At 41.4% G+C, this 24,481-nt stretch overlaps 1 protein-coding gene across 1 annotated transcript in view; it reads left to right on the top strand.

Moving 5' to 3' along the window:
* Nucleotides 1–21,589, top strand: part of RAPGEF5 (Rap guanine nucleotide exchange factor 5) — a 155,937-nt gene extending 134,348 nt beyond the window's left edge. Inside the window, exons 21-26 of the mRNA XM_058801400.1 lie at nt 2,398–2,488; nt 5,115–5,165; nt 6,238–6,325; nt 9,459–9,523; nt 14,438–14,492; nt 17,882–21,589. Coding sequence (XP_058657383.1) covers nt 2,398–2,488; nt 5,115–5,165; nt 6,238–6,325; nt 9,459–9,523; nt 14,438–14,492; nt 17,882–18,000 — 469 coding nt within the window. The 3' untranslated portion in view covers nt 18,001–21,589. The remainder of the gene's footprint in view (nt 1–2,397; nt 2,489–5,114; nt 5,166–6,237; nt 6,326–9,458; nt 9,524–14,437; nt 14,493–17,881) is intronic.
* The last annotated feature ends 2,892 nt before the right edge of the window (nt 21,590–24,481 follow it).

The raw sequence follows: 24,481 nt of genomic DNA, 5'->3' as shown, positions 1-24,481 counted from the left end.
AGCGTAACTCATAAATGTGATCCGATTTAGTTTGCAAGTTGTGTGGTATCCAGTAATATGTTCATTTCTCGCCCTATCAATGATCAAAAAATGGTTGGTTCCATGTGGCTTGCTTGCACCATTGTAGCATTAATTTGCATCCCAGGAAAAGTTTTGTGTCAGTCCTACATGAATAAGAATATATTTGTTACCAGACTAAAGTGTTGCTCTATTTTTATGGATCCTATTCTGTTAAGTGAAAAGCCAAAGTTATGGAGACCAAATACAATTGTCAGTAAACAGTAGACAGGCTCTCCCCGTGTATTGCAGAAGCACCCACCACTGGAGAATGTAGGTGATAAAATAAGAGAATGTGTAGTTTTCACAGGATTTTTTTGTCATAAAAACTGCTTTCTAAATGAACACCCCACTGTATCTCATCAGTTCTGGAAGAGTTGATGAGAGAGGAACAATTAGGGTGGAAGGATGGTGTGCTAAACACATCATGAGACAAGCCAAGCAGCCCTCCTGCTGGAGGTTCTGTTTATGACTAAGGCAGAGAGGGAGGGAACTATGGACAGCTCTGGCCGCTCCCTCTTCTCTGCTCACTGGTCCAGCCAGGAATCTTTGTCTGGTCAGGAGACCACCAGGGCTAAGATTTCATGTTCATCATCTGTGTGCTTTGCTGTTGAGGAACGCATTTTACGCAAGTGTGTCAATACATAAAAGGGAGACAGAGTGTTTGGAAAACAGATCCATTTGCTTCTTTTGATGAGTAGTCTAAAAGAGAAGACAAGTGGTTCAATAAACAAAATTAATTAGCATGTTTTTAGAAAAAAAAATATCCTGGGGAGTTAAAGAAACAAGTCAATGTAAGGTTAGAACAAAAAGATTACAAGAGCAGCCTTGTTGCTCCCCAAGCAAGCAGCGGCTGGCTGTGAGAGACATCCCTTCTCTGCACAGCTGGCTGTCAGGAGTTGGTGCACCCAGCAGACAGTTCATACAGGCTGCATTGGACACCTTCCTTGGTTTGAAATGAGTTGCCTTTGGGAGCTGCCTGGCTTTCATGATAAAGAGAATCTAAGCAACAAAGTTAGGATTAACTCGAAGACAGCTGAAGTGAAGTGAGAAATACACTGTCTCAAGATAGTACACAGTGATAAGGGCAGGCTTTATAAAACTTTTAACAACTTCTGGCCATTTTCCAGGCTAAGGCCTTGGCATGTACGGATGATAAATCCCAGTGAAGCCAGTGGAACTTTAAATTGTCTTAAAAGAGTATTTGCACTCTCACACACAAATGCACCCATATATTTGTATGGTCTCCAAAAATCTGCAAGACACAGGGCAATATTTTTGTTTTAAAAGGACTCAGTATTTCAGGATTTCAAGTTTCCTAATGAACTAGAAATAAGCATGGTCTGATTGTATACAGTAAAATGTCAAAAAATAGAGGAATTGAGCAAACTGGGACCTGTACTGGAACCAGTACTAGCTACAACTGCTTTATAGGCATATGTAAATTGAACACTAACCAGATTTTCAGACAATAAAAATGATGAGGGATTGCAAATGCACTGGAGGATAGATAGGAAAAAAAAAGAATTATCTAAGGAGTCTAGTGGCATGTGCAAACAACAGTAGGATAAGATTTAATTTAGATAGATGCCAAATAATTCAGCTACAGAATGCTAATACTGAGCTGAAGAAATAAATGCATGATTGTAAAGAACAGCACTGTGACAGAGGTCCTTGGGTGATAAAAGATGACAAATTAAAAGAAAGGACAAAATGTGATGCTGTTCCAAATAAATAATTTGCTGTTTGTTTTATGCTTGCATAAGAACGTAGAACAGTAATTATATTTCTTCTTCCCTCCCCACTGTCTCACTACATGAGAAAGTAGTGAAGGAAATAAGAGTTAAATATGAGTTAAAATAAATTACAAAGAATTCAACGAACGATGATTTCAATATGGAAAAGCAAATTGCAGGCCACAACTACAAAGAGAAATTGGAGGAACCTATGTTGTACAATTTACAGAAAAGATGAAAAAGAAGATGAAAATATTTATTATACAACAGAATAGAGGTCAAGGAGTTATTCTGTATGGTAAAGGACAGCTGGGAGTAACTTGAACATTGAAAAGGGAAAATTACTTTTGACAGCAAAGGGAAAAAAAATTAACCTGCCAACAACAGGGTTGATGAGACAGTAGAACATTTTCTAAAAAACTTCTCAGAGACCCCATCACCTAGACTGCAGGTGGTTATGAGAGGACATTTAATGAGTTCATTATGTGGAAGATGATTGTATGTTAGTGCTGAGGGTTGAAATGAGACTCAGTAACCTAGGATACGTGTGCATTCCATTTCTTGCTGATTCTGAGTACAAAAAAATCATATTTTCATTCCTCAGCTGTAAAGCCCAAAGAAATCTGAATTCATTCTTTGCAATTGTTATGGGTCTCAACACTGCATCTGTCAGCCGGCTGTCTCAGACCTGGGAGGTAAGACACATCTTTATATCTTTCAGACACTGTCAAAACCATTTTGCACAAATGCTGTATACTGGTGAATTACCTTTTCTTTCTGATTAATATTTTTTCATGCTGAAATCAAACATGGAGGAAATGTTGGTGGAGAAAATTCTTTGTGACCTGAAACCTTAGATACGCTGGTATTAAAAAAACAAACACTTAAATGTGTCTTTCCAGAGTTTTAAATAAGAACAAAGCATGGAGATCTTATCCCCTTAAAACAAAATAAATTATTCTGGGATTTTAAGTAGATGTCAGAACAGAAAGTCTTACAAAGGTGGCTCCAAACAAGCCATACCTTATTCTGGAATAATTTAATTAAAAAGCCAAAACAACAAAGTAGAAATAAACCTTCTTTAGTTGTCTTTCATCAGGTTTTTTTTGCAGCTGCTCATATTGAACAACAAAGTGAGGAAATGAGCCATGAATAAGGAGCATATTGGGGAACAGAGATTATTTGCTTGAAAAGCTACTGGTTGCTACAGAGTATGAGTGTGTTTAAAGGAGGGTCCACCTGGGATCTGTATTTCTGTTGTGATTTTTTCGATTCCATCCAAATGGCATCCATGTTGAGTTACAGTATCTGCAAGTTTACTGTGTCTGCTGATGACCCAAATACTGGGGAAGGAGAAATTGAGCCGGGTGGGTTGAAGCCTTATCCCTCCTTCATGCCCTTAACACCACAGGTGGGCAGGACTCCAAAAATACCAATCTGTAATACAGAGAAGGACTGTGATCTCCTGCCTTGGAGATACGTTTGAGCACCAACAGCTGGGACCAGAGGGCCACTAGAGACTTACAAACCTGTCTGACACTGTCCAGAGCAAAGTCTGCCCCCCCAGCTAGAACCACACATATGGAAACATCACTTGTTTGTCTGAGGCTTTGACACACACAGAAACAAGGACAGTGACTGTTCACAGGGACTCAGATATGCAAGGAAGAGCTGACTTAAATAAGAGATAAAATAAAAGTTTTAGAAAAACTACATACATGAGGACAATGATACAGGACCCTTGCCTCTGATATCTCTGAAACACCTCTCTGGGGAGCACTTGCCTTGGCCTCCTGCTAAGTTGCCTTCATTCCATTTCTCTGGGCTCTGGTAGGAGAGTGGAAGAGACCAAGTATGGTCTGAAAGGCAGTGATACAGATCTCTCCTGTACAGAGCCATGCAGAACTCTGCTCTGTGCTGAGGCCTCTGGAGATCATGCACTGCCCCTGGACTTCTCTCAGGAAGAGCAGAATGTGTTGCTTGTCAGAACAAAGAGCGCCTCTGCATATGTACCACTGTAAATATGTCACGTTTCTGTGTGTAAAATATTTATCAAGTCACATCCTTTCTTTTTTTTTATTTGTAAATCTTCATTGCACTGGAAGTTTCAAAAGCAGAAGGTTATTTGCATTAGTAATGTGACTTCTAGAAAGTAGAGCAATGTTTTTAAATTAATTATAATTACTTACACATGTAAATGAAACAACCTAAATTTAAGCAGCCATTTAGACTAAATCATATTGGCTCTGCACTTGATTTCTTGAACAAGTAGTATGCTCCCAAGTATATTCTACTTTTTTTCCTACAGTATCCACTGTTTTAATGAGCCTCGCTTTCCTCGATTTAAGATAGAAAAAAAAATGCAATTGCAGTTCCATGTTCAATCATTTTAGCACTTTAATTGTACACATCCATTTAATCTAATTGTTCTAAATCTCTTTTCTCTTGGTAATGTCACTGTGGCTGTCAGGATCTAAGGACAAAGACAAGGCAGGATTTGTACTAAGAGGGGATCTGTTTTACTAGACTAACTATTATGGCTGGAAAAAATAGACAGGCTTTAAGGTCCACACACCAGCCTTCAAGTTTGAAATGCCAGCATGAAAATTTAAATTGCAAACAATTGCTTTGAGTGTAGTGATGTGAATCCATTAAAGCATTTTAGAGACAAAGAAAGTGGATGTTTGTGGAGTAGAGCAGGTATTGACATGAGGGGCAAGACAGTAGTTTGCGCCTGGGCTCCCTTAGAAAGTCTTTTATGCACCTCTCTGTGGGATTAGGAGCAGATACCAGAGACAGAGTAATCGTTGCATTAAGGAAATGTCTCACTTTGGCACCAGTATGTGCCAGTGTTAACCCTGATCAGCACTGGCATGATGTACAAAGCAGCACTGAGTGTGAGACCTGTCAATTTCTAGAACCCATGTTCTGGGGCAAGATTGATTACAAGAAATTATTTAACATGAATGTGATCAGTTTCTGAATTCTCAGTTACTGCATCTAGCTTGATATGGATGTTTAGTCATGGAAGCTGGAGAAGAAAGTAAAACTAGCTGCTAACAAGCAGTTTCCATGCTAGAAGGATGCAGGTCCCCAAGATGAGGCTGCAGGGCCCAGTTCCTTGCTGGCCTTGCACTGAACATGGTCTGTAATGAGGGCCCTGGGAGCTGAGGAGCTGGGGTTAAGTGCCTGTTGGTGCTTTCAGCAGCAGGCATTTCACCCAGAGCAGTCTCATGGAAAAGAAAATGCCTCAGCATTTTTCTGCCTAAATCAAATTCTCTTTTTTTTTTTTCTTTCCCTCTCTGTTTTCCAACACTTCAGAAAATTCCTGGGAAGTTCAAGAAACTTTTCACTGAACTTGAAAGCTTGACGGTAAGTATGATGTTGGCAGCAGAAGAACATTGCTAGATTTACCTGCCTTCCTTCTTCCTAATTTGTTTTGAGTCTGCCTGTTATTGTCTGGAGTTGGACTTGTCATGTCAGATCTGTGATTTGCTGAAGGCCACGTGGCTCTCCATAGCTCCAGGGTGGTCTGCAAACATGAAAAGGAGAGAGGCTCTGTGCCTGACAGAGGGAGGAAGGGCAGAGAGAGGCAAATGCAGTTTCACCAGCATCAATTTGGGAGCTGTTCCTTTTCCCTGGTACCTAATCAACCTTTATCTGAAGCAATATGCTGCAGATCAGGAGAAAAAGAGACCAGCTCAAGTTTTAAAAAAACAAATGTCGAAATCTGAGGCTGAAGGGTCTTTGTCAGCATTATCAAAGCAGAATAAGCAAATGTTTCCTCTGGCTGTCACGGAAGTGGGTGCATGGTAAGATCACTGCCTGGCACGGGGAACAGGAGATGCAGCCTTTACCAGCTGTCATGCTTCTGTACTTGGAGTTCATTATAAATGAATGTGTTTTAAAGATTCTGTGTGAGCTGGTGTTTACATTGGAAATTGAGATGACTTTTTGAACTGCCTACACAATGCCACAGAAACATGCTACCTTATTTTCTTTGAAAGTCTCCAGCATGCTCCATGGATCTTAAAGCAGTTTTTGTTGGTATTTTTTGTTGCTGTTTGGTGATGTTTGTTTTGGTTTTTTAAAGAAGTTAATCAGCAATACATTCGGGGATACATTTTCTGCTATATAGTAAGGGATTTTGCTAATAGAAATTTGTGGGGAAATTAAAGAGCAGTCCAAGTGAATCTATTCTGCAGTTTCCTCTCAATTTAGCACTGCTTCATCTAGAGGAACATAATTGCTTTTGTTCCTTTCACTGTTTACGTTCCTGTTCAGTTTAGCATGTCAGCTGGCTTAGAAAACCTTTAGCTACCTTGCATCCCAAAGAAACCTTTTATATCTAAATCATGTTCAGATCATAAGCCTGTAATGGATTTAGAATTGCTCTTTTTATAGCCTATTGATTTTTCTGTCTATTACTCAAATGGTTTTGTAGGATCCTTCTCTGAATCACAAAGCTTACAGAGATGCATTCAAGAAAATGAAATCTCCGAAAATCCCCTTCATGCCCTTACTTCTGAAAGGTAATGTAAAAGCTTGGCTGCTCTTCACTGTTGTTAATTAAAACAAGTGATTTTAACCACCTTCTGTAAGGTGATTTTTTTCTTTGGATGCTCTTAAGATGAGTATGTGACAGATATAGTTGTATTGACAAGGCAGCACTTGGTCTGGATAATAAAAAACTCCCTTTCAAGACAGTGGGAAGATCCCAATTTTCACATGGGTCTTAAAACTTCATGGTGTCCTGTCAAGTGTGGATAGAGCTGCGTGCTTTTGCTTTGGCCACATCCCCTTCCCTTGGGAAGTGTGACCCTGCAGGCCCCTGAGCCAGTGGCCATGGTCATTCTGCTGCTCTGAGGTGCCTGCTGGGAGATGCCTCCCTCCTGGAGGAGGGGATTTCCAAGTCTCTTATAGGTCTGAAAGAGATAAATAAAATCTTACTATCTAAAATAATTTTTTTTTTAAGTCTTAAAATAAAGTACAACTACTTGCTAATGCAATGAGCTGGACAACTAATTAAGTGGCATGTATTTAAAATATTCCATTGTCTTGGAGTCATTAATTATTAATTGCCTAGTCTTTGAACATGGCAAATTCACTTGTTTATTCCTGTGTTCTGAAAGTGTTCTCTTTAGGCTGTTTATTCCAACCTGCTGCTGTGAAATGTTTGAAGGCAGTTCTCCAGATCAGTTGGTGACAGTTTGGGGGCCACCAGACACTTCCCCTCTGTGCACACATCAAAGGATCTTGCAATAATTCAGATGGATACAATTATCAAGGCTTCAAAATCAAAATTTTCAAAGTGTTCTGGAGTACTTCTTGCCTGCAAACAAAAGCAGCAGACACAAGTCACTTGTAGCAATGATGTTTGCGCAGCATTACAATTTGGTGTGTAAGAACGTGCACCTAGACAGCATTTGTATCTTTAACTTGAATTGGAGATAGCAAGCAGACTTTGAAATTAATGCAGTAATGTCCTTCAGTACAGTGGTCCATAAGGAGATGCTGCCAAGGTTGTTAATTCCCAGAATATTGCACAATGCAATGGAATTTATTCCATATCAAGCGTATTTGTATTAAGGTCATTTCCAAGACCAGTAGAATAGGAATGGGTAACATAGAAATCATTAATAACGTGGCAAATTGGTGTATTTCATCACAATAGGAACAAAAGTAGTTTCAATTAAAAAAAAAAGAAAAATCTTAAATTATGAAAAATAACTTCAGAGTGTCCTTTTAAAAGTTAATTAAATTTAAATGCAGAGCTCTCACAGCACACAGACACAGCTTTTGAGAATCAGGCAGATTTTTCAAATGTGTAATAAAATACTGTGATATACCCTTATAACCTAGTTCAGATGCAATTTTCTGCTCCACTGAATTTATCTAGACTCTTAGTTGTTGGCTGCAAAGCAAATTTCTGTTCCTTCTGCCCTCAGAGATACACACATTGCTGTCAATGACTTAAAAAGCTGTGTGAAAATTTCTGCTTCCAGTATAGGTTTTTCATTAGAAGTGATGGACAGTTTTTAACTGCACTGGTACAGACACAAGCACTGCCAGTGTCCTGAAGTCGTGTCCTTTCCGTGTCCCTTTCCCTGGGTGCCCCAAGCAGCCCAGCAGAGGAGGTGCAGAGGGTCCCTCCTTTCCCTCTGCTTTTTGGGATGCAGCCCGGGGCTAGGGGAGGTGCTGCTGGAGGTTTTGGCAGCATGTGCTGTGCTTTCTGCATGTCCGGGCTGGCATCCTGTCTGTCCCAACTCAACCCTAGGGGCACAGGGGCTCTCCATCGCCCCCCAGGAGAGTCCCAGCCCCGGGTTTCCAGCAGCATTTGAAGCCGTTTAGCATTTCAATTCCAAGCAATTACAAAATGCCCCTCAGGCACAGAGTGAGCCTTTGAAATCCAAGGAAATAAATCAGATTGGCTGCTTTGAGAGAGGGTGAAGGTAGAGGTGGATGGGGGGCCGTGTGTGACAAAGCTTCTCTGCAGGTTTCCTCTCCTGAAGTCCCCCATAACCGTGGGGTCCGTGTGGGTATCACAGGGAGTCCTAGAGGTGAGGACATGCTGAGGGCACAGTTTGGCCGCTGGGCTGGAGGCTGACACCTCTGCTGGGAGGGACTCTTGTCCCATTCACTGTGTGCTGTTCTCCCGCTGGCATCCACGGCTGGGACTGTTCAGGAGTAATGCTATTGGAGTGCCATCTCGTTCCTCCAGCGTTTTCTGCTCATGGATCTCCTGGGTACCCTCCCATGCAGGAGAGCTGGTCAGGGCTATGGTGCTCCTGCCTGTGCTGTCAGTAACCTGGAGGGTGCACTATTGAAGTCAGAGCCTCCACTTCCTTAGGGAATCTATTCATATTCTTGGTACTTTATGTCCAAGATAGGTCTCACTTCTGACCTAATACGCATTAGAAAAACAGAAAAAATGGCCTTGAGCTACTGTTTTAATTGTATCCTAACTTGGCAACGTTTATTTTGCTTGATATTCCCTCCCCCCAGTTCATTACACTGTGTTCAGTTCTCTTCCTGGGGCCAAATACAGACCTTTTCCTCTGACCTTTTTGTTGCCTTTGCAAATTCCCTCCAACAACACTACATAAAAGCGTTTTTCCCCAGGCATGATGCTTATTTCAAGGCTTTGTACTTTGGTGTCTTGTGATTAACCTCTCTGGCTGTCCGCTGCTGGGGACTTGTCTTTGGGGAGGACTTTACAGTCATTTGTCCCACAGAGGGAGATGAAGGGGTGTCAGAGCCATCTCTAGAACCTGGTGGTTCTGCCCCCGTGGGGCTCTGGGCTCAGGGACAGACCTGTCCCAGCCTGGGCCATGCAAGGCCATCCCTCTGGGTGCCCTCCCCTGCTCCCAGCCATCTTCTGTATATTATACATCCCAGAAGTAGCACAGATCAGGTTTAATAAGAAATCCTTGCCCCCACTTCAAAATACTCTTCTTCTTAACAATGTGTAAATATCGTTGTTATCTAATAATCTCTGCATGTCATCATTAGGCTTTTTTTTCACTGTTACAAGATATTGTCTCAATCCTTAATGGGATACTTACCTTTTTTTTTTCTTTCTTTTTGTTGCTGTTTAGTAATTTTATTTATTTGCATTAAAAAAGAGGTTGTGAATAGTAATTGTTTTTCCTTTTTTTCCCCCAGATGTAACATTCATCCATGAAGGAAATAAAACGTTTCTGGATAACCTTGTTAATTTTGAAAAGCTGGTAAGCTAATTTTATCCTTCCTGTTTTTCAAAACATTTATGTTCTCTTCTTCCCTTTGCTTTCCTTATCTTGTAAGGTTTTCTTCTGGCCGAACCACGAGGAAATAATCAGGGGTAGAAAAGAGCAAGCAGGATGAAACAGACAAGTCTCTTTCCCCTGCTCTTTTCCTCTGCTTCTCTCTCTTCTCCTTCTTTTCTCCTCTACTTCTGTGTAAAATGGCTGAACCAATAATGGCCATCATCACTGCTACACAGTCCACTCTTCATTTATACCCAGTGAGATCAATTCCTTTGCATCACCTCGTGGGCTGCTTCATATTAGTTAAATTCTCCTGCTTCAGCTTTCTCTGAATTATGTTTCCTTTTTGTTTTTCCCCTCAGTTTTCTCTAGTTTATCATCTGCAAGTGGTATTGTAATTTTAGGGATCTTAAATGAAAGTTAAACTTTTTGATCTATGTTAAATGAGGAAGAAAATAATGTTTGAAGTACAAATTAAACTAACTGTAAATATCAGTAGTGTATTTTTTATGCATAAGGGCACTTGATGATGTCTTTTTGGCCACATTCACTCTACGCATCATATGGCATCTACTCTGGCATGGAATTACTGAGAGAGGTTTGAGTTGCCTAATTTGTGTTGGTTTTTGGTGGTTTGTTTGGTTTTTGTTGTTGCTTTGTGGTTGGTTGGTTTTGTTCAGTTTGGGGGTTTTCTCTGTTAACATTTTCATGAACTTGGTCTGTTCAACCTAGAGAAGAGCTCATTACAGTCTAGAGCTTCCTCCTGAGGGGAAGAGGAGGGGCAGGCACTGATCCCTTCTCTGTGGTGACCAGGACAGAACTTGAGGGAATGTCCTGAAGTTGTGTCAGGGGAGGTTTAGGCTGGATTTCAGGAAAAGGTTCTTCACCCAGAGAGTGTTTGGGCACTGGAACAGGCTCCCACATGGAAGCGGTCATGGCACAAGCCTGACAGAGTTCAAGAAATGTTTGGACAATGCTCTCAGGCACATGATGGGATTCATGGGCATGGTGCTGTGCAGGGCCAGGAACTGGACTCAATGATCCTTGTGGATTCCTTCCAGCTCAGCTTAGTCTGTGATTCTATGGCACTAAAAGCCTAAGTCTATATATCTGAACAGTGGTGGAGTAGAGAAGCTTGGAATTTTTTTTTCTTGGCCTATAGTATCTGACCAAGAAACCAAAATGTTCTTTGCAATTGTCCAGGTGTGCCATGGAACTCTTATTGCAGATGGCTCTGGTTGGTGAATTGTGCCCAACTATTTTCTCCATGTGTTTACACTTGGTTGGGAATGAACACACAACCATGGAGTTATTAATGAACCAGATGTTGAACATATTTTCACATTCTATCATAATATAGGTTGTCTTTCAACTTGTAAGCAGATGTAGGCTCTGACTTTTGAACCTGAGCTCCTTTTTTTCATGTTTCTATTTGATTTCTATACCTTTTCTTGTTGCAGAGTTTACAAGAATACTAATTTGCATTTAATGAAAGGTTTTCTTGTTCCAAGTCCATTAACTGTTTGACCTTTAGGTGTTTTCATAAAACTCATTAACATGTTCTTCTTCATTGCCTCTTGGAAGTACATCCAATTAACATGTAAATTAAACTAGCCCTTGATGCACCATAATTGTTATTAAAATCATTCCACTGGCCCATATATTTATTTAGTGAATATGTAGAATCTAATTCTTTTCCAGTCTTAGCAGGCTGTGTTTGTTGTTTGTTTGTTGTGTAATTGTGTATGTTTAGTACATGCTGGGCTTCCTGGGGTAAGAATCCCTTTCCTTTCTGTCTCCATTGTGTTTCCAGAGGCAGTGGGAGCTGTGCAAATTGACTTCAGTGAGCCAGGATCTCACCTTTTCCATTCAAATGGATAATGGGCATTTTAAATGGCAAGGGGGGAGAGGCTGAGGTGATGGCTGTGGGGTGAGAGTTTTTCTGATTGACACTTCCTCCAAATTATCATTCAGATCATGCTCTCAGAAACATGCTGTCTCATGCAGCCCTGTGCATATGAATGCAGGCAATAGTGCAAGCTTAGGAAGTGGGGGCTTAGGAGAGATTTAAATTTCAGTGTAGTGGAAACTCGGGCTGCACACTGGTATTGCCCTGGCTCAGCTGGATTTAGTCAGTGGCCATGAACTCACAGGATGCAGTACGCGTGATCACCTATTCATCAGTCGTGTTTCTTTTCTAATTGTAAGGGCTTTGTCCTGAAGAACAATGTCCTCCTCGGTGTTCTGTACTGAAGTGCTGAGCACTTTCTGGCCTTAGCTGAGAAAAATTAGGATTGACATTGACTCCTGCTCGATTTGGATCAAGCCACTGAACCTCACCTGCAAATTTGCTGTTGCAGAAAAAGAAGAAAGGAATTATTCTACCATAGCAGATTACTGCTTTGGGGAAGGAACTTACTGTCATAAATGACTAGAATTTCCACTTATGAATTTCAAAGCAAAGATGGTTTCTTGTGTCTCCGTTTGGATTACTATTTTGAAATATTTCATTTCTACATTAAACATCCCACCTGAAGGAGGACTTGTCAGTCTGAACCATTATTTTTTCCAACTGTATTAGTTTCTTTTATTAAAGATCCTTCTCCCTACAATCCCTGCTTCTTTTATATTCTTAGATCTCAGCAATCCTACCATGACTGGATTTTATTTGACATGAAATTATAGCAGTGGATACAAAGTTAACTCAAAATGTAAAGAAGGAAATTTGCCAAGAGAAGGAAAAGAAGTGATCTGTTGTTTCAGGAATGTTACCTAGCTTTAGCAAAGGTGAAGGGGTTGCAGTGGTTTATTTAGTTGCATTTTGTGTCAAATCTAGTCTATTATAATGTTAGATCAATATTTAGTATTATACTTACTTCTTCAACTAAATCTGAAGGAATAAATGAAAATATAGCCTTACATGGTCACATCTCAAGGAATTTCCGTGGTATTTTCTTAGCTGTTTCACTAAAATGTGGCTTCTTCAGGTTTTTCTCTCCAGCCTTCAGCTGTCTTAGCAATGACATGTCTTAGCCACACTCCAGCAAACTCTATTACAGGTCAATGGCCATTACCCTTTTCGATAACACCTGCTTACCCAGAGCTTTCAGCTGTAAGGACTGTGTATGTGCAGCTGTGGGTTAACCCACACCCCCAAATATCTGTGCAACCCCAAGCCCGAGGCTCTGCTGTCCTCAGTGGAAAAAGTGCTAATGATCCCGGGCAGCTGAAAAGCCACAGAAATGTGTGTTACTTATCACACTAACAAGTATTCAAGCACCTGTTTAAGCAGACAGGAGATAGTATTTGCTTTGCAGATACATTTGCTGTAATGCTTCTGCATTACTTTTGGGTCCCAGAGAACTGAAACCAGAGAGAAATTCATAATTAGAATACTAAGGGCAGAGGATCTGCAATTCTGCTTTAAATGTTGCACTAAGAGGTTCTTCCCTCACCAGAGCATCACCTACAGAAGCCAGTCCTGGGATGAACCCTCACAGTGACTGACTTCAAAGGAGAGACAGTAAAGAGTTACAGTGTATGTGATGGGTGGGTTTTTCTGACTTGTAAAATCCAAACATCACAGCAGCAGCACTGGTGGAAGTTTCAGTACTGCCAGTACTCACATTATTGATCGTGAAATCTAGATCGTCTCATTAGAACTTCATTATAATCAGTGCAAGGACATCAGCACAAGAGATTGTGTAATTTCATGGCAAATGAAGCACAGCGGGTAACAAGAAAAATTATTTTGATTTACTGATGAAAGAAATATGAAGTTTCCATTAAATGTGCTCTCATGATAAGCTTTTCTGTGGAGGAGCCTTGTAAGCCACTCCCAGGATGTTGAGAGATGAGCTTTTCTGCATCAGTCTGGTCTTAAACGTACTCTGCTCAAGACAATTAATGCTTTCCACCTCTAATAATTTTTGAGGGACATGTAAAATGAGCATCAGCTGTTTGCATGAGCTTTCAGATCATTCCTGCTAACTGCAATTTGCTTCTTTTATTTACTAGATTTGGTGAGGAATTGCCTCAGAAACAGTAAAATTTTTAAAAAGTAATGGCTTAAGAACTTTGTGGGTAGTATCTTGTAAAAATAAGATCCCTCTACCAATTTGTAGTGAATAATCCCAATTTTTGTATAAATTGATGACCAGAGCCTGAATGAGAAACCAAATTTAAACCTTTTGTTTCCTCTGCTTAATGTAAGTGAACATCCAATATCCCTGTAAGCACTATCTTTTGTTAAAACAGCATACCTACAGGACAGTTTTACTTGGTACATACCTGTGGAGCTGTCAGGGTGTTTGCTCTGCAGCATTTGGGCTGTGGGCTCTTTTATTTTGTGCTGGTTAGGCTGAGAGAACAGCCTGGCTGAAAGTGATGCCTGAGTGTGGTGGCATTACACAAGTGAACACTAAGGGGTGCAGTCTGTGCCGCAGAGAGGCTTACAGTCCAGTTATACAGATGTGGAGGCAGGAGGAGAGGCTGCAGACTTCACAATACCTTAGATAATGCACTAAAGCTGTGTTTGAACACCAAAGCACTCACCCAGTCCACAGGCCTTCCTTGCTGTAGGTTTTCAGTTTAATAAAAGTTGCTGTAACAAAAATGAGCAATTGTTTGGTTATTTTTCATTACCACTTTCCATAGGTTCCTAGGGAGTTGTTCTCATTTAATGTGTGATATCAATAAGACATTCTGATTAACCCTGTTTCATCAAATGGTATCACTAAGATACAAAGAGCAAAGATTCTCCTGCTGTCTTCATTTTCTACCTTACCACAGTTGCTTTTTTCTGTTCAGTGTAGGGCAAGGAGATTTTTCAGGCTTTTCTGATGACAGAATCTCTCCTAGGTCTTTGCACTGATGTTTATTGTTTTGTCTTTGCAGCACATGATTGCAGATACTGTTCGGTCATTGAGACATTGCAGAAATAACCAATTTGGTGAGTAGACAAAATTTCCTATTTCTTTTACCTTTGTACATCCTTGAGGGTTTGTTGAGTTTTTGGTTTGGTGTTTTTTCCCCGTTTTCTTTCCAGTTGCTCAGGTTTACTACAGAATGTGGTCAAAACCTATTTAACCAATGGTCAAGAGAAGGCATCATTTTTGGAAGATCAACACAGCAAAACCCACAGTTTTAGCTTTAGTTTACAAAATGTTTCTAGGAATGGCTTCCAAATTTTAGTAAATTACTTTCCTGCAAACATTGCCATCTCTTCCAAAGCCTGTGTAAGATCTGTGCCAGCTGCACTCAGCAATGAAGGCCCCTGGTGTATGCTGCTGTTTCTGCCTTTCCCAGCTATCAAGGAGTTAGCTCAGTCTCCTGCCAGTCCGAGTGTTTTGGTAAGGAATTCGCAGCTGCCTTGGCTTCCAGCAGCTAAAGGATGGTACTCATCCCCACAGCTTCTCACTCAGCTCTTCACCAAGAGCAATTGTGTGTTTGTCTGGGCTTCTCAAGGACGTTTCACAAAACTCTACAAGTCTGGAAGGTATGAGGATCCAGTGGGTTTTGTGAAAGTGGCTGAGTAGGAAGAAATGAGGGGCTTGTTTCCTCTTCTAGGGGAAGCTGCAAATATAGCTGTGCCTGCTTTAGACACTGGAGGATCAATGCTGGAGGCAAGGACTGTGAGTGCCTCAGCTGCACAGAGGACTTTTTTGTTGCTTTTTTAAAAATATTTTTTTTGTTGTTTTTTCTGCCTTATTAGCCACTAGAGAATCCAACCCTGAGGGACCATGCCAGAAAACTTCAGCTCTCTTTGTTCTGCTGCTTAGAGGAGAAACCTTGCTTTTCTCCTTCTCAGTGTTCTTATTCTCTGCAGAGATGTTAAATACAGGAAGGGGACAGAAGAACTACTTTAGGAAGCAGTTAGTTTTTAAGCCAAACCCACTAAATATGTCATTTATTGAGGCCACTAAAACCTCTTTTTCAAAGAGAAGTTCAGAACTGTGCTGCAGCCTTGGGGAAAATAGAGTTGAATAATAACTTTTTTCCACTGACTTTTCAGCAGCTGTCAGCATTGACTCCAACAAAAAGAACAATAATCATAATTTTAATTATAAATACAGATACCTTGGAGAATAATAGGTACTTTTTAGAGTTCTGTTAAACATTTGCTCTATAGAATTACTACATGTCTATACAGTATTACCTTTATACAATGACTGCTCAGTATTATGGTTCTTCAGTAATTTTTCTAAAAAGAGATATATAAAATATATAGATATAAATGTATGTAAATGTATGTAAGAGACAAAGCAGGGGAGAAGGAGCAAGATGTGCCTTCTTTTAATTCAGATATAGAAGGAAATATTGATTAATCCAAACCATGCCTCTGTAAATTAAAAGGTCTCCTATTTGGCATTATGAAAAGTAACATTGTTTCCTTCCAGTGATGTGAGGGCTTTTTGCATTTTCCCTGCCCATCTTTCATCTTGTTTTTGCCTTTTTTATTTTTCCAAGTGATTTTGTAAGTCTTGCAGCATAAATCCAAGGTTAATACCCGAGATTTATCATATGATCTGGTAGTTTGAAGTAGGCAATTGTTATTTTATTTTAGCACAGACTTGATTTATTGTGAAGCTGGCATTTAAAAAGCAGCTTATACAGACATCCCTGTAGGCACTTTTTTTTCCCCTAAAATTCGTTTAGGCATGAAATGAATTCACTGAGTATTTACTGAGACTTTATGGACAGTTTCCTTTTCTAGTGGGCTTATTTTGCTCTCAGGAATGTGAATCTTTCTACTGCATCAATTCCCAGATTGGCCTAAGAGCAGCAGGCATCTCACTCTAGGAAGAAATTCAAACAAAACTAAGCAAGGAATATTATTATTGTTTATGAACTGTATCATGTATATTAAGCTTGCAGGCCAAAGTGTTTCTGGATTAGAAACTGGTTAGATTCCAAGTAAAACAGAAATGCCTGTTTAAAGCAATTAACATTTATATCCTAAATCCTGAAAACAAATAATAGCATTTCCAAAGTGAGGAAGAACAGCTTGAAAAAACAACATAATTCAAGCTTTTGTTATTCGAGGTGTTAATGAGAAATACAAATGTTTTTCACTATGAGCAGCACAGCTGCTGGGATCCTGTTCCCTCAGAACAGAAGGGTCAGCTCTGTAGCCTGACAGAAATTTATCACATTATCCTGTTCTCTCCAACACTACTCAAGTGAGATGGCTGCTCTGCAAGAGCTCTTCAGGGCAGCTGCCCAGGAGCCCCATCAGCAGCCACAGGCAGAGCTGGCTGCATTCACATCCCGTGTTACACACACAGCACCACAGAGAGGACTTCGGAAACAAGGGGTTGGTGATTCCTGGAAACTTGCTCATACAGCTGGAGAGTGTGGAGAAAAGGATGATAATGAAACAAAGGAGAGGGAAGAAGTGTATGAGTTAAGCTGATTGGTTCAGGGAATTTTGAAGTTGGTGGTTTTTTTTCATTTTATGGTAATATTGAGGACATGGACATGAATGGAGCTTTCCCGCTTTGCTCATCTGCCAGAAGTCAGCAATGTTGCTTTCTCTGCCTGTCTTGAAGGATCTTGGGCTTGGCTTTATTTTATCTGTCTCTGCTGGTACCAGCCATGCTGGATGGTTTCACAGGCAGGGAGGTCCCACAAGCCCATTTTGAGGATAAAGCTTGTACCAGAGAACAACTGCTATTCAGGCCACCCTTCAGACTGTCTGTTACACAGCTAATTCCTCTTGCTGCATGAATTCCCATGAAATGGCAGCATGACTTTTGTCTCTGTTACAAGATCAGAAATCAAAAGCCTAACAGATCAAAACACAGGGGCCTGTCAGAGCAGCTTTGAAGAGGTTTCATATCCATCTGCTGTGCTGTCACCTTTCACTGGCTCTGAACAAAATCATCCAGGGCCTGCTATCTTGTGGACTGGGTTAAAAATTTTAAAGAGTTGCAGGCTGGGATACCCACCCCTGCTCAAGGTCCCATTGTGCTGCCAGAGCAGCACAAAGGAAACCTTGAAGCACCCTTACAGGGGATGGACTGCCTGTACTGCCAGTAGAATTAAATCTTCCTCTTGGGAAGAGTCAGCTTCTTGTTATCCTCATGTCCCCCTCCTTTATGCATGCTGGCTGCCCAGAATTGCCTTTTTTTTTTTTTTTTTTTTCCTTCTCTCCTGTTCTCTATCTAGCTGTTACCTCATTCATTGCACTTGAGCAGCAAGTCCTTTGGGTTACTGGCTGTCTTTCCTTTGGCTGTCTAGCACCCGGCAAGTGGCACAGCAGTGACTTTGTGACAGAGGACAAAGGAGCAGCAGGCAAGGCGCAGCTTTCTGATCCATCCCCTTTCTCCTGTCTTGCAGGCAATGAAGTTCCTTCGAAAGAGCATCACGAGCTGAAGCCATACGTCCACCACCTGCATGTCATCGACAACCAGCAAGCTCTGTTTGAGCTGTCTCACAGGATAGAGCCGCGAGCGTGAGCGTGCACAGCTTCATGTAACCTTGTAACTGCAGCACTTTGAATTAAGTGAATGTTTATGCCAAGCATGTTGCTTCCCTATAGGAGAACGGTTTACTGAGTTTTATCAGTAGCTCACACAACATGCGCAGGAAAATCAGGCAAGAGCCAGCAAAGGAGCTGCTCGCAGGATTGCAGGGCAAGCTTGGTGCCATTCCCGCTGCTCCCTGGGACCTGAGGCAGCAGAGCAGTGTCCTTTGAGCTCAGCAGCTTGATTTCTGTGAAAATATTGTTTGGTCCTGTGTAGCTTTCAATGCAGATTCTGCCAGTATTAGAAGGAAAGGAATCATCGTGTCACAGCAGCAAAACATTTCAGCGAGCAACATGCCGCAAGGGGGTTGATTCCCAGTTCACCACAGTATGTACCTCACTAATTCAAGGCTGCCAAAGTATTGTTGCCAAAAATAATGTGCAATCTGTGCAGCTCCCATGAGTCCACTGGAGCATAGTATTTGAGATGTGTGAGCAACCTGGAGCAGGAATCTAACAAGGCAGTGCAACCAGATGAAACTCAAGAATGTGTTGTGATGTGGAGGTCAGCAGTAAACAGTGCACTCTGTTATGGCTCCTGTAAAAATATGCTTTCTAAAACACACTGTAGGAGCCAATCCACTTCTGTTGCAATTTATGGACACAATTGTTTGTATACTGAAAACATATTATTTTCTTCCTTTTCAGTTATCTCAGATTTAGCACTGGCTCCTGCAGTTAATGTGTTATAAATTATTATAGCAGGAACTTTGTTTTCTGCTTGGATTACAGCTTTTTTTGTATCTATTCACAGGCAAATGCCTAGATCCATCTACATTTCTAAATCCCCCCATTGGAAATACCATTTCAGGAAGTAAAATTTCACCTAACTTGCACATGCTTTTAGTTTGTAAAGATCAGAAAGGTGCCCCTTACAGGGTACCAGTGTAATTACCTGCAGACACACCAGGCTCTCAGCATCAGAGTGCCTTAACTGCTTTTGTCCCTTTCACAGCCCTCCCCATGACAATTCTCATGTAGGTAAAAGTACTGCATCTGGGCCTTTGCTGAGGCAGCATTTCTAAAGTAATGTCTACAGCTGACCTACATCTCAAGCACCACCATCACCTGGTTTCCAGTGCTAAGGAGCAGCCCTGAGATGATCCAGTGAATCCCACAGGAACGTGCAGAGGGTGCTCCTTGGCATGTCTTTGTGCACTGACTCACAGTGCCAGTGAAGGTCTCTTTACAGAGCAGGGAGGACACATTGCATTGCTTGCCCATCTCTGTTGTATGTCTTCCACATGAGGAAGACTTCCAAGAAAATGCTCCTTTACTAAAATGTGGGAATACTGAAGTAGCATGCTCTTCCTAATTGTGTTATCTCTGGTTTAAAGTGATTTAAAAAAAAAAGCAGCTTTAACAAGTAGTCTGTGGGGGAATCTGTAGAATGCATTCAGTTTTCCCATCTGTGAAATATTGTATAGATCTATTGTAAAGGAAACAGATGTTTCAGAAATGTATTTGCTTGTACTTTGTTATTATCAAATACTATATGATTTTTTTTTAAGAAAAAAGAAATTTCTTTTTACCCAGTAAAAAGAAAAAAAAATAAACTCTTGCTGGCCATGGAGTAAAAATTTCCTATGTTCTTCTGTAGATGTGACTGCACATATTGTAAATAACTTTTTTGTGCAAACAGACCAAAACTGTTCAAATGAAGATACTAGCTGTGGTGGGCTCCTTTTTGCAGTGTAAGAACAAAAACCAGATACAATTTGCTGCTTGTGTTTCTGCAGTTCTTCCTAGGGCTACAGCACTTAGAATTCCCAACATAGCTGCATTACCTGGATGCTTTCCTGGGTTTTGAGCTCCCTCTTGTGAATTTTTTTTTACTGTGGCATTATTTTTAGGAACCTGTATGTAGACCAACCTGCATGCTTCAGCTTGTGAGGTGTAACACTAGTCCACAAAGTTGTTCTGGAAATCTGTGGGAGAGGGAGCATTCAGAGGTATTCAGGGTGAGAAGGTGGGGCTGTTTCTCAGTTCACTGCATTTGGCTCTGTGATACTTTTGGTGGCTACTGTGGGTGAAGCAGCAGCTGAGTTGGAGAAGAATAAAAGACAAGAAAAAAAAAAAGAAAAGATGACTCTGTGCTGAGGGTTTGATTGGAAAGCCTGATAGACTTACCTGGAACTCTCCTCACTCTGCCAACTCAAAATGAAGTAAAGGGATGGGTTAACTCATCCCAATAGGCTTTGAGCCAGCTGAGGTGTTGGCTTTCTGCACATCTGTAATTTCACACTAATCAGGTGTTGTCTATCACTTGCAGCTGGCATAAAATCAGTCTGAAGGCACACAGCCAGCATTTACCTTGTTATCTCTGCAGTGACTAATTAGACAACTTGTCACAGCTTTGCAAACTAGTTTTTGTAATGCCCTGTATAACTCAGATTCAAGTTTCAGGTGTGAGGATCCAACATGGCTGCATCAATTAAGTGTTGAGAATTGGGCCTTAGGACTGTTACTATAAAGGAAAAGTAAATAGCCCAAACCTGTGGCTAATATGTCTAATTAAAAAAAGGCCCTTCTATGTCTTCATTCCACTGGTGAAGTATTGCAGAGCTTTGCTGCAGACTGGCAAGCAGTTTGAAGATTAGCAGTGGAAGTTAGGAGGAGAACTAGAAGTAAACCCTGTATTAGGGAAGGGCAGCACTATACAGCCTCTCCCAGGGTCCAGCACTGGTGATATTGTGTGATTTTTTAACATCCTTCAATAGTGCAATTAGGTTATGTGGTATAAAATCTATAAATCTTGTAAATTCCATTTATCACAATCACATCTGGGGTTAAATACTCTGCACACTTTTTTTTTCTTTCGTACCTAAGAGGAGTAATTAGATAGAACAAAGGAAAGAGCTGTGTCACTTTGTACCTCTTTGCAGTGGGATTTTGTTGCAACAAATTTAGATGTTTCTCTAACACAGCTTTTTGGTTCCAACATCATCTTGAATAGCAATAAATTTCATTTGCATAGCAGTGGCAAAAGAAAGGGTGTTATCAGAAATAAGACCTGTTCTGCTGTAAAAATTTCAAAGGAAGATGTAAATACTAAACATTTAAGCAGAGTAATATTTATTTGCATAGCCTATTTATTGTCATCTTATACACTGTTAAAGACTGGGATGAAGTCAATGAGCTGAGTAAGAACACCTGCCTGTTCCCTCTTGAGTGCCATAACGGTGTCAGCTTGCATTAAAAGTAATAAAACAGAAACCCCCAAATCAAGGTATTTACCTAACTTCTCAGGGACTACAGCTAGTAGTTATCCACCATCATGAGACCTGGTATGTATGAAATAATCTGATTTACCAGAATCAATGTTGCCAATGTTTTCCTTTGCATATTTCATGCTTGTTTGCCTCTGTACATATTATTGTGTCGTGTATTTATGAGCGCTAGTAAGCAATAATTTATATGTTAAAATGGCCAAGCAATACAAGGTTAAAACTTGTAGAAGCAACTGTTATGTTTATCTTGCATTTTCCAGTGTTTTTTAATATTGCTTTTCAAAATATAAAAACTACCTTAATGAAGTCTGAGCTCTGTGCCTTTATGCCTACCACACATGCTTATTGTTCCAATGTGGAATATTTTACTTCCAGTCCTCCAGTTCCACAGACCCTCACTGCATTTGTGAGATGGATGCAGGCTCACACAGAGGCTCAGGAGCCTGACCTCTTTCAGAGCTGCTCATCTGTCTCTGGTCAGTGGGACTTGCTGGTACCAATGTTTCAAAAGCAGGAATGATGTTAATGGGGCCTCAGCTGTGCCCTGTCATCACAGCTCAGCCAAAGAGGGGCCTCGAGCCACCATGAGAAGTCCCTGTGGGAGAGGGGAGGAGTAAATCCATCTTCATATCCTCTGGAGTCTGCTTATTGGCACTTGATCCTCTTACTGAGGACAGCGAATGCTTTCCCCTGTCATCAGTCATCCCTGATGCTGCTGTTCCCTCTCCTTCCTCTGGGCTGCTCTGCAGCAGGAAGGCAGAGCTCAGCAAGGGCTGCAAGGGCATTGTAAAGCAACTGAGGCTTGCCCTGTCCTTCTTTCCTTTCCACTTGCAAACCCCAGGAACCAGCAAGCCAAACCTGGGTATTTCAGACAGAAATAATACTTGGTACTTACAACATGATGGCTGTTCAGAGTGCTTTACAAATAGGCAGTACTTAATTAATTAATACTTACTACTTAAGACTCTGAGTGTCTGCATCTTAAGCAGTCTTAAGCCTGACCTTGAAAGAGTTTGTGCCACTGTTAATATACAGATATGTTGAATTCTAACCTTAATATTTAAAATAAGCCTGAATTTTTGATACTAATCCATAATGATTAAAGGTTTAAAGATACATTACAGACAGACATACTTTTCCAGATCCAATTGCACAATCTGAAGAATTTATGGTCTCAGTGGTTTATCACTGTCCCTCCATTGGTATCACTGCTCTCTGTGGTGTAGCCCAGAAGACTGGGAGAGAACCTGCAGACCTGTTGCAGTAATTAGGCCACACGTGGCTGCATGCCAGCAGCTAACTTTGCAGGAAGGGCTCTCCTTCCCTCCACTGCCCTTGCTGGGAGACTTTCACAAGAAGAGTGATATCTTTTAGATGATTTGCAAATGGCAGGGTGTAGAGCTGAGGGCAGCTGCCTCACAGCTCCAGTTGTGCTAGAAGAGCCATGAGAAGAGGCTGCTGGGCTGCAGATATGTCTCTTGAGACCATCTTGCTAAATTGTTCAAATAAGGGCTCTTCTATCTCTCTCCAACAAAAAGAGCTTGACTGGTGAAGGCTTGCAATTTAAGCTGCTCAAGGGACTCTGTGAATTTTAACTGAAGTAATCAGAGGGGTCTGTGAAGAGCCATTCCTAAAGGAGCTGTGTGAGCCCAGAGGCAGCAGGTGGGGGCAGTTTGCTGGGGGCCAGCACAGCCCTTCGTGCAGAGCAGCACTGACCTGCATGGGGACTGTTGCTCTACCCCAGGTAGGGATGATTTCCTCTTCTCAGGAAGAAAAACAATGCTCCCAAAACCAAACCCCCCAAATATTTGCAGCGTTTCACATCCCAGCAGATTTTCATGCCACCCAGAGCCTCTGCCCTGGAGTCCTGCTGTCTGCTGCTATGGGATGGCAACTGAGATGTAACAGCAAAACCCAGTGAAGGTAAGTCTTCCACCCCTACAATGGCCACCATTTCACACTGGAGACTTGTGGGAGGGCACCTTACACTCATGGGTACAGTAATACCGTGAAGTACTTGCAGTTGTATCAGAGTTCAAAGAATTGAGCAGTGTCATTAAAGTCTGGAGGACTGAGGAGGCCTGCAAGGATGGGCCAAACAAACAGTTGTTGAAAGGGATGTGTTCGCCTGCATTCCCTCTTGTCTGGAGGGAGGCCTGTTGTTGGCCCTGAGATTGACTCAGTTGGTTAGAGCATGGTGCTAACAATTCTCAGGCTGCGGGTTTGAGCCCAGTAGGGGCCAATCATCTAAGAGTTAAATTTTGATCATCCTTCTGGGTCCCTTCTAACTCAGAATATTCTGTGATTTCATAAGACCCCTGTTAACACCCTTGAGCAGCATCTGCCACAGAACCTTTAAAAGTATGACAGTGCTACAGTCTGCATAATTTTAATTTTGATAAGCAGTTGTAGGTAAGCAGTGTGGTAAGCAGTTGCAGCTGGTGGTCTCCCCAGGAGGTTTGTACTACCACTTACTTGCAGAGATGCAAATCCATGCATTCAGGAAACTGTCTGGACTTCAGCATGGCTTTTTCATCTGTTTCTCATGCCAGGGAGAGAAAGTGGCATTGGCAGGAAAATCCACAAACGCCAGAGATTTATGTCCAAAAAGGAGACAGAGGAGTCCTGCAACTTTATTCAAATAAAGGGAGAGAGTCCAGTGAGGCACACGCCCATGAGGTTTTCTCTCTCGGGGTTTTGGAGGGTACAGTCTCCTTTTATCCCGAACTCCCCACTGCACGTTGCCCTGCTCCTTTCCCCACTGGCTGAGGTACCAGGAAGGTACAGCCTTCTTGAACCTCCTACCATGTATCCTCCCTTGAATCTATTATTTTACCCCTAAGCTCAGAAACTCAGCCTTGTGCAGACCCTTGATTGTTTCAGGAACCAAGCTGTCTGGGCTCTGCAACAAACCTGCTGCCCAAAGTTAGTAGCGACTTAGTTACTTAGTTAGTAAGACCCTTTTCAAAGACATTAACATCCACACCTTCACCCCTCAAATTGTTTGTAAAGACATTACCTTTCCTATCAGCATGATCTGGAAAGCTCTGAACAGTGCTGCTGACCTTTTCCAGGTTCGATTTCTCCAGGGGAAATCTCAGGATAGAGGCAATCCTCCCCATTAAGAGAAACACAACCATTCTAGAGAAACCAGGCAGCCAAAACCAAGGGAAAAACTCATTT

Source organism: Ammospiza caudacuta, chromosome 1, assembly GCF_027887145.1.
Source record: "Ammospiza caudacuta isolate bAmmCau1 chromosome 1, bAmmCau1.pri, whole genome shotgun sequence".
Taxonomy (NCBI): domain Eukaryota; kingdom Metazoa; phylum Chordata; class Aves; order Passeriformes; family Passerellidae; genus Ammospiza; species Ammospiza caudacuta.
This window is presented reverse-complemented; position numbering and strand designations above follow the sequence as displayed.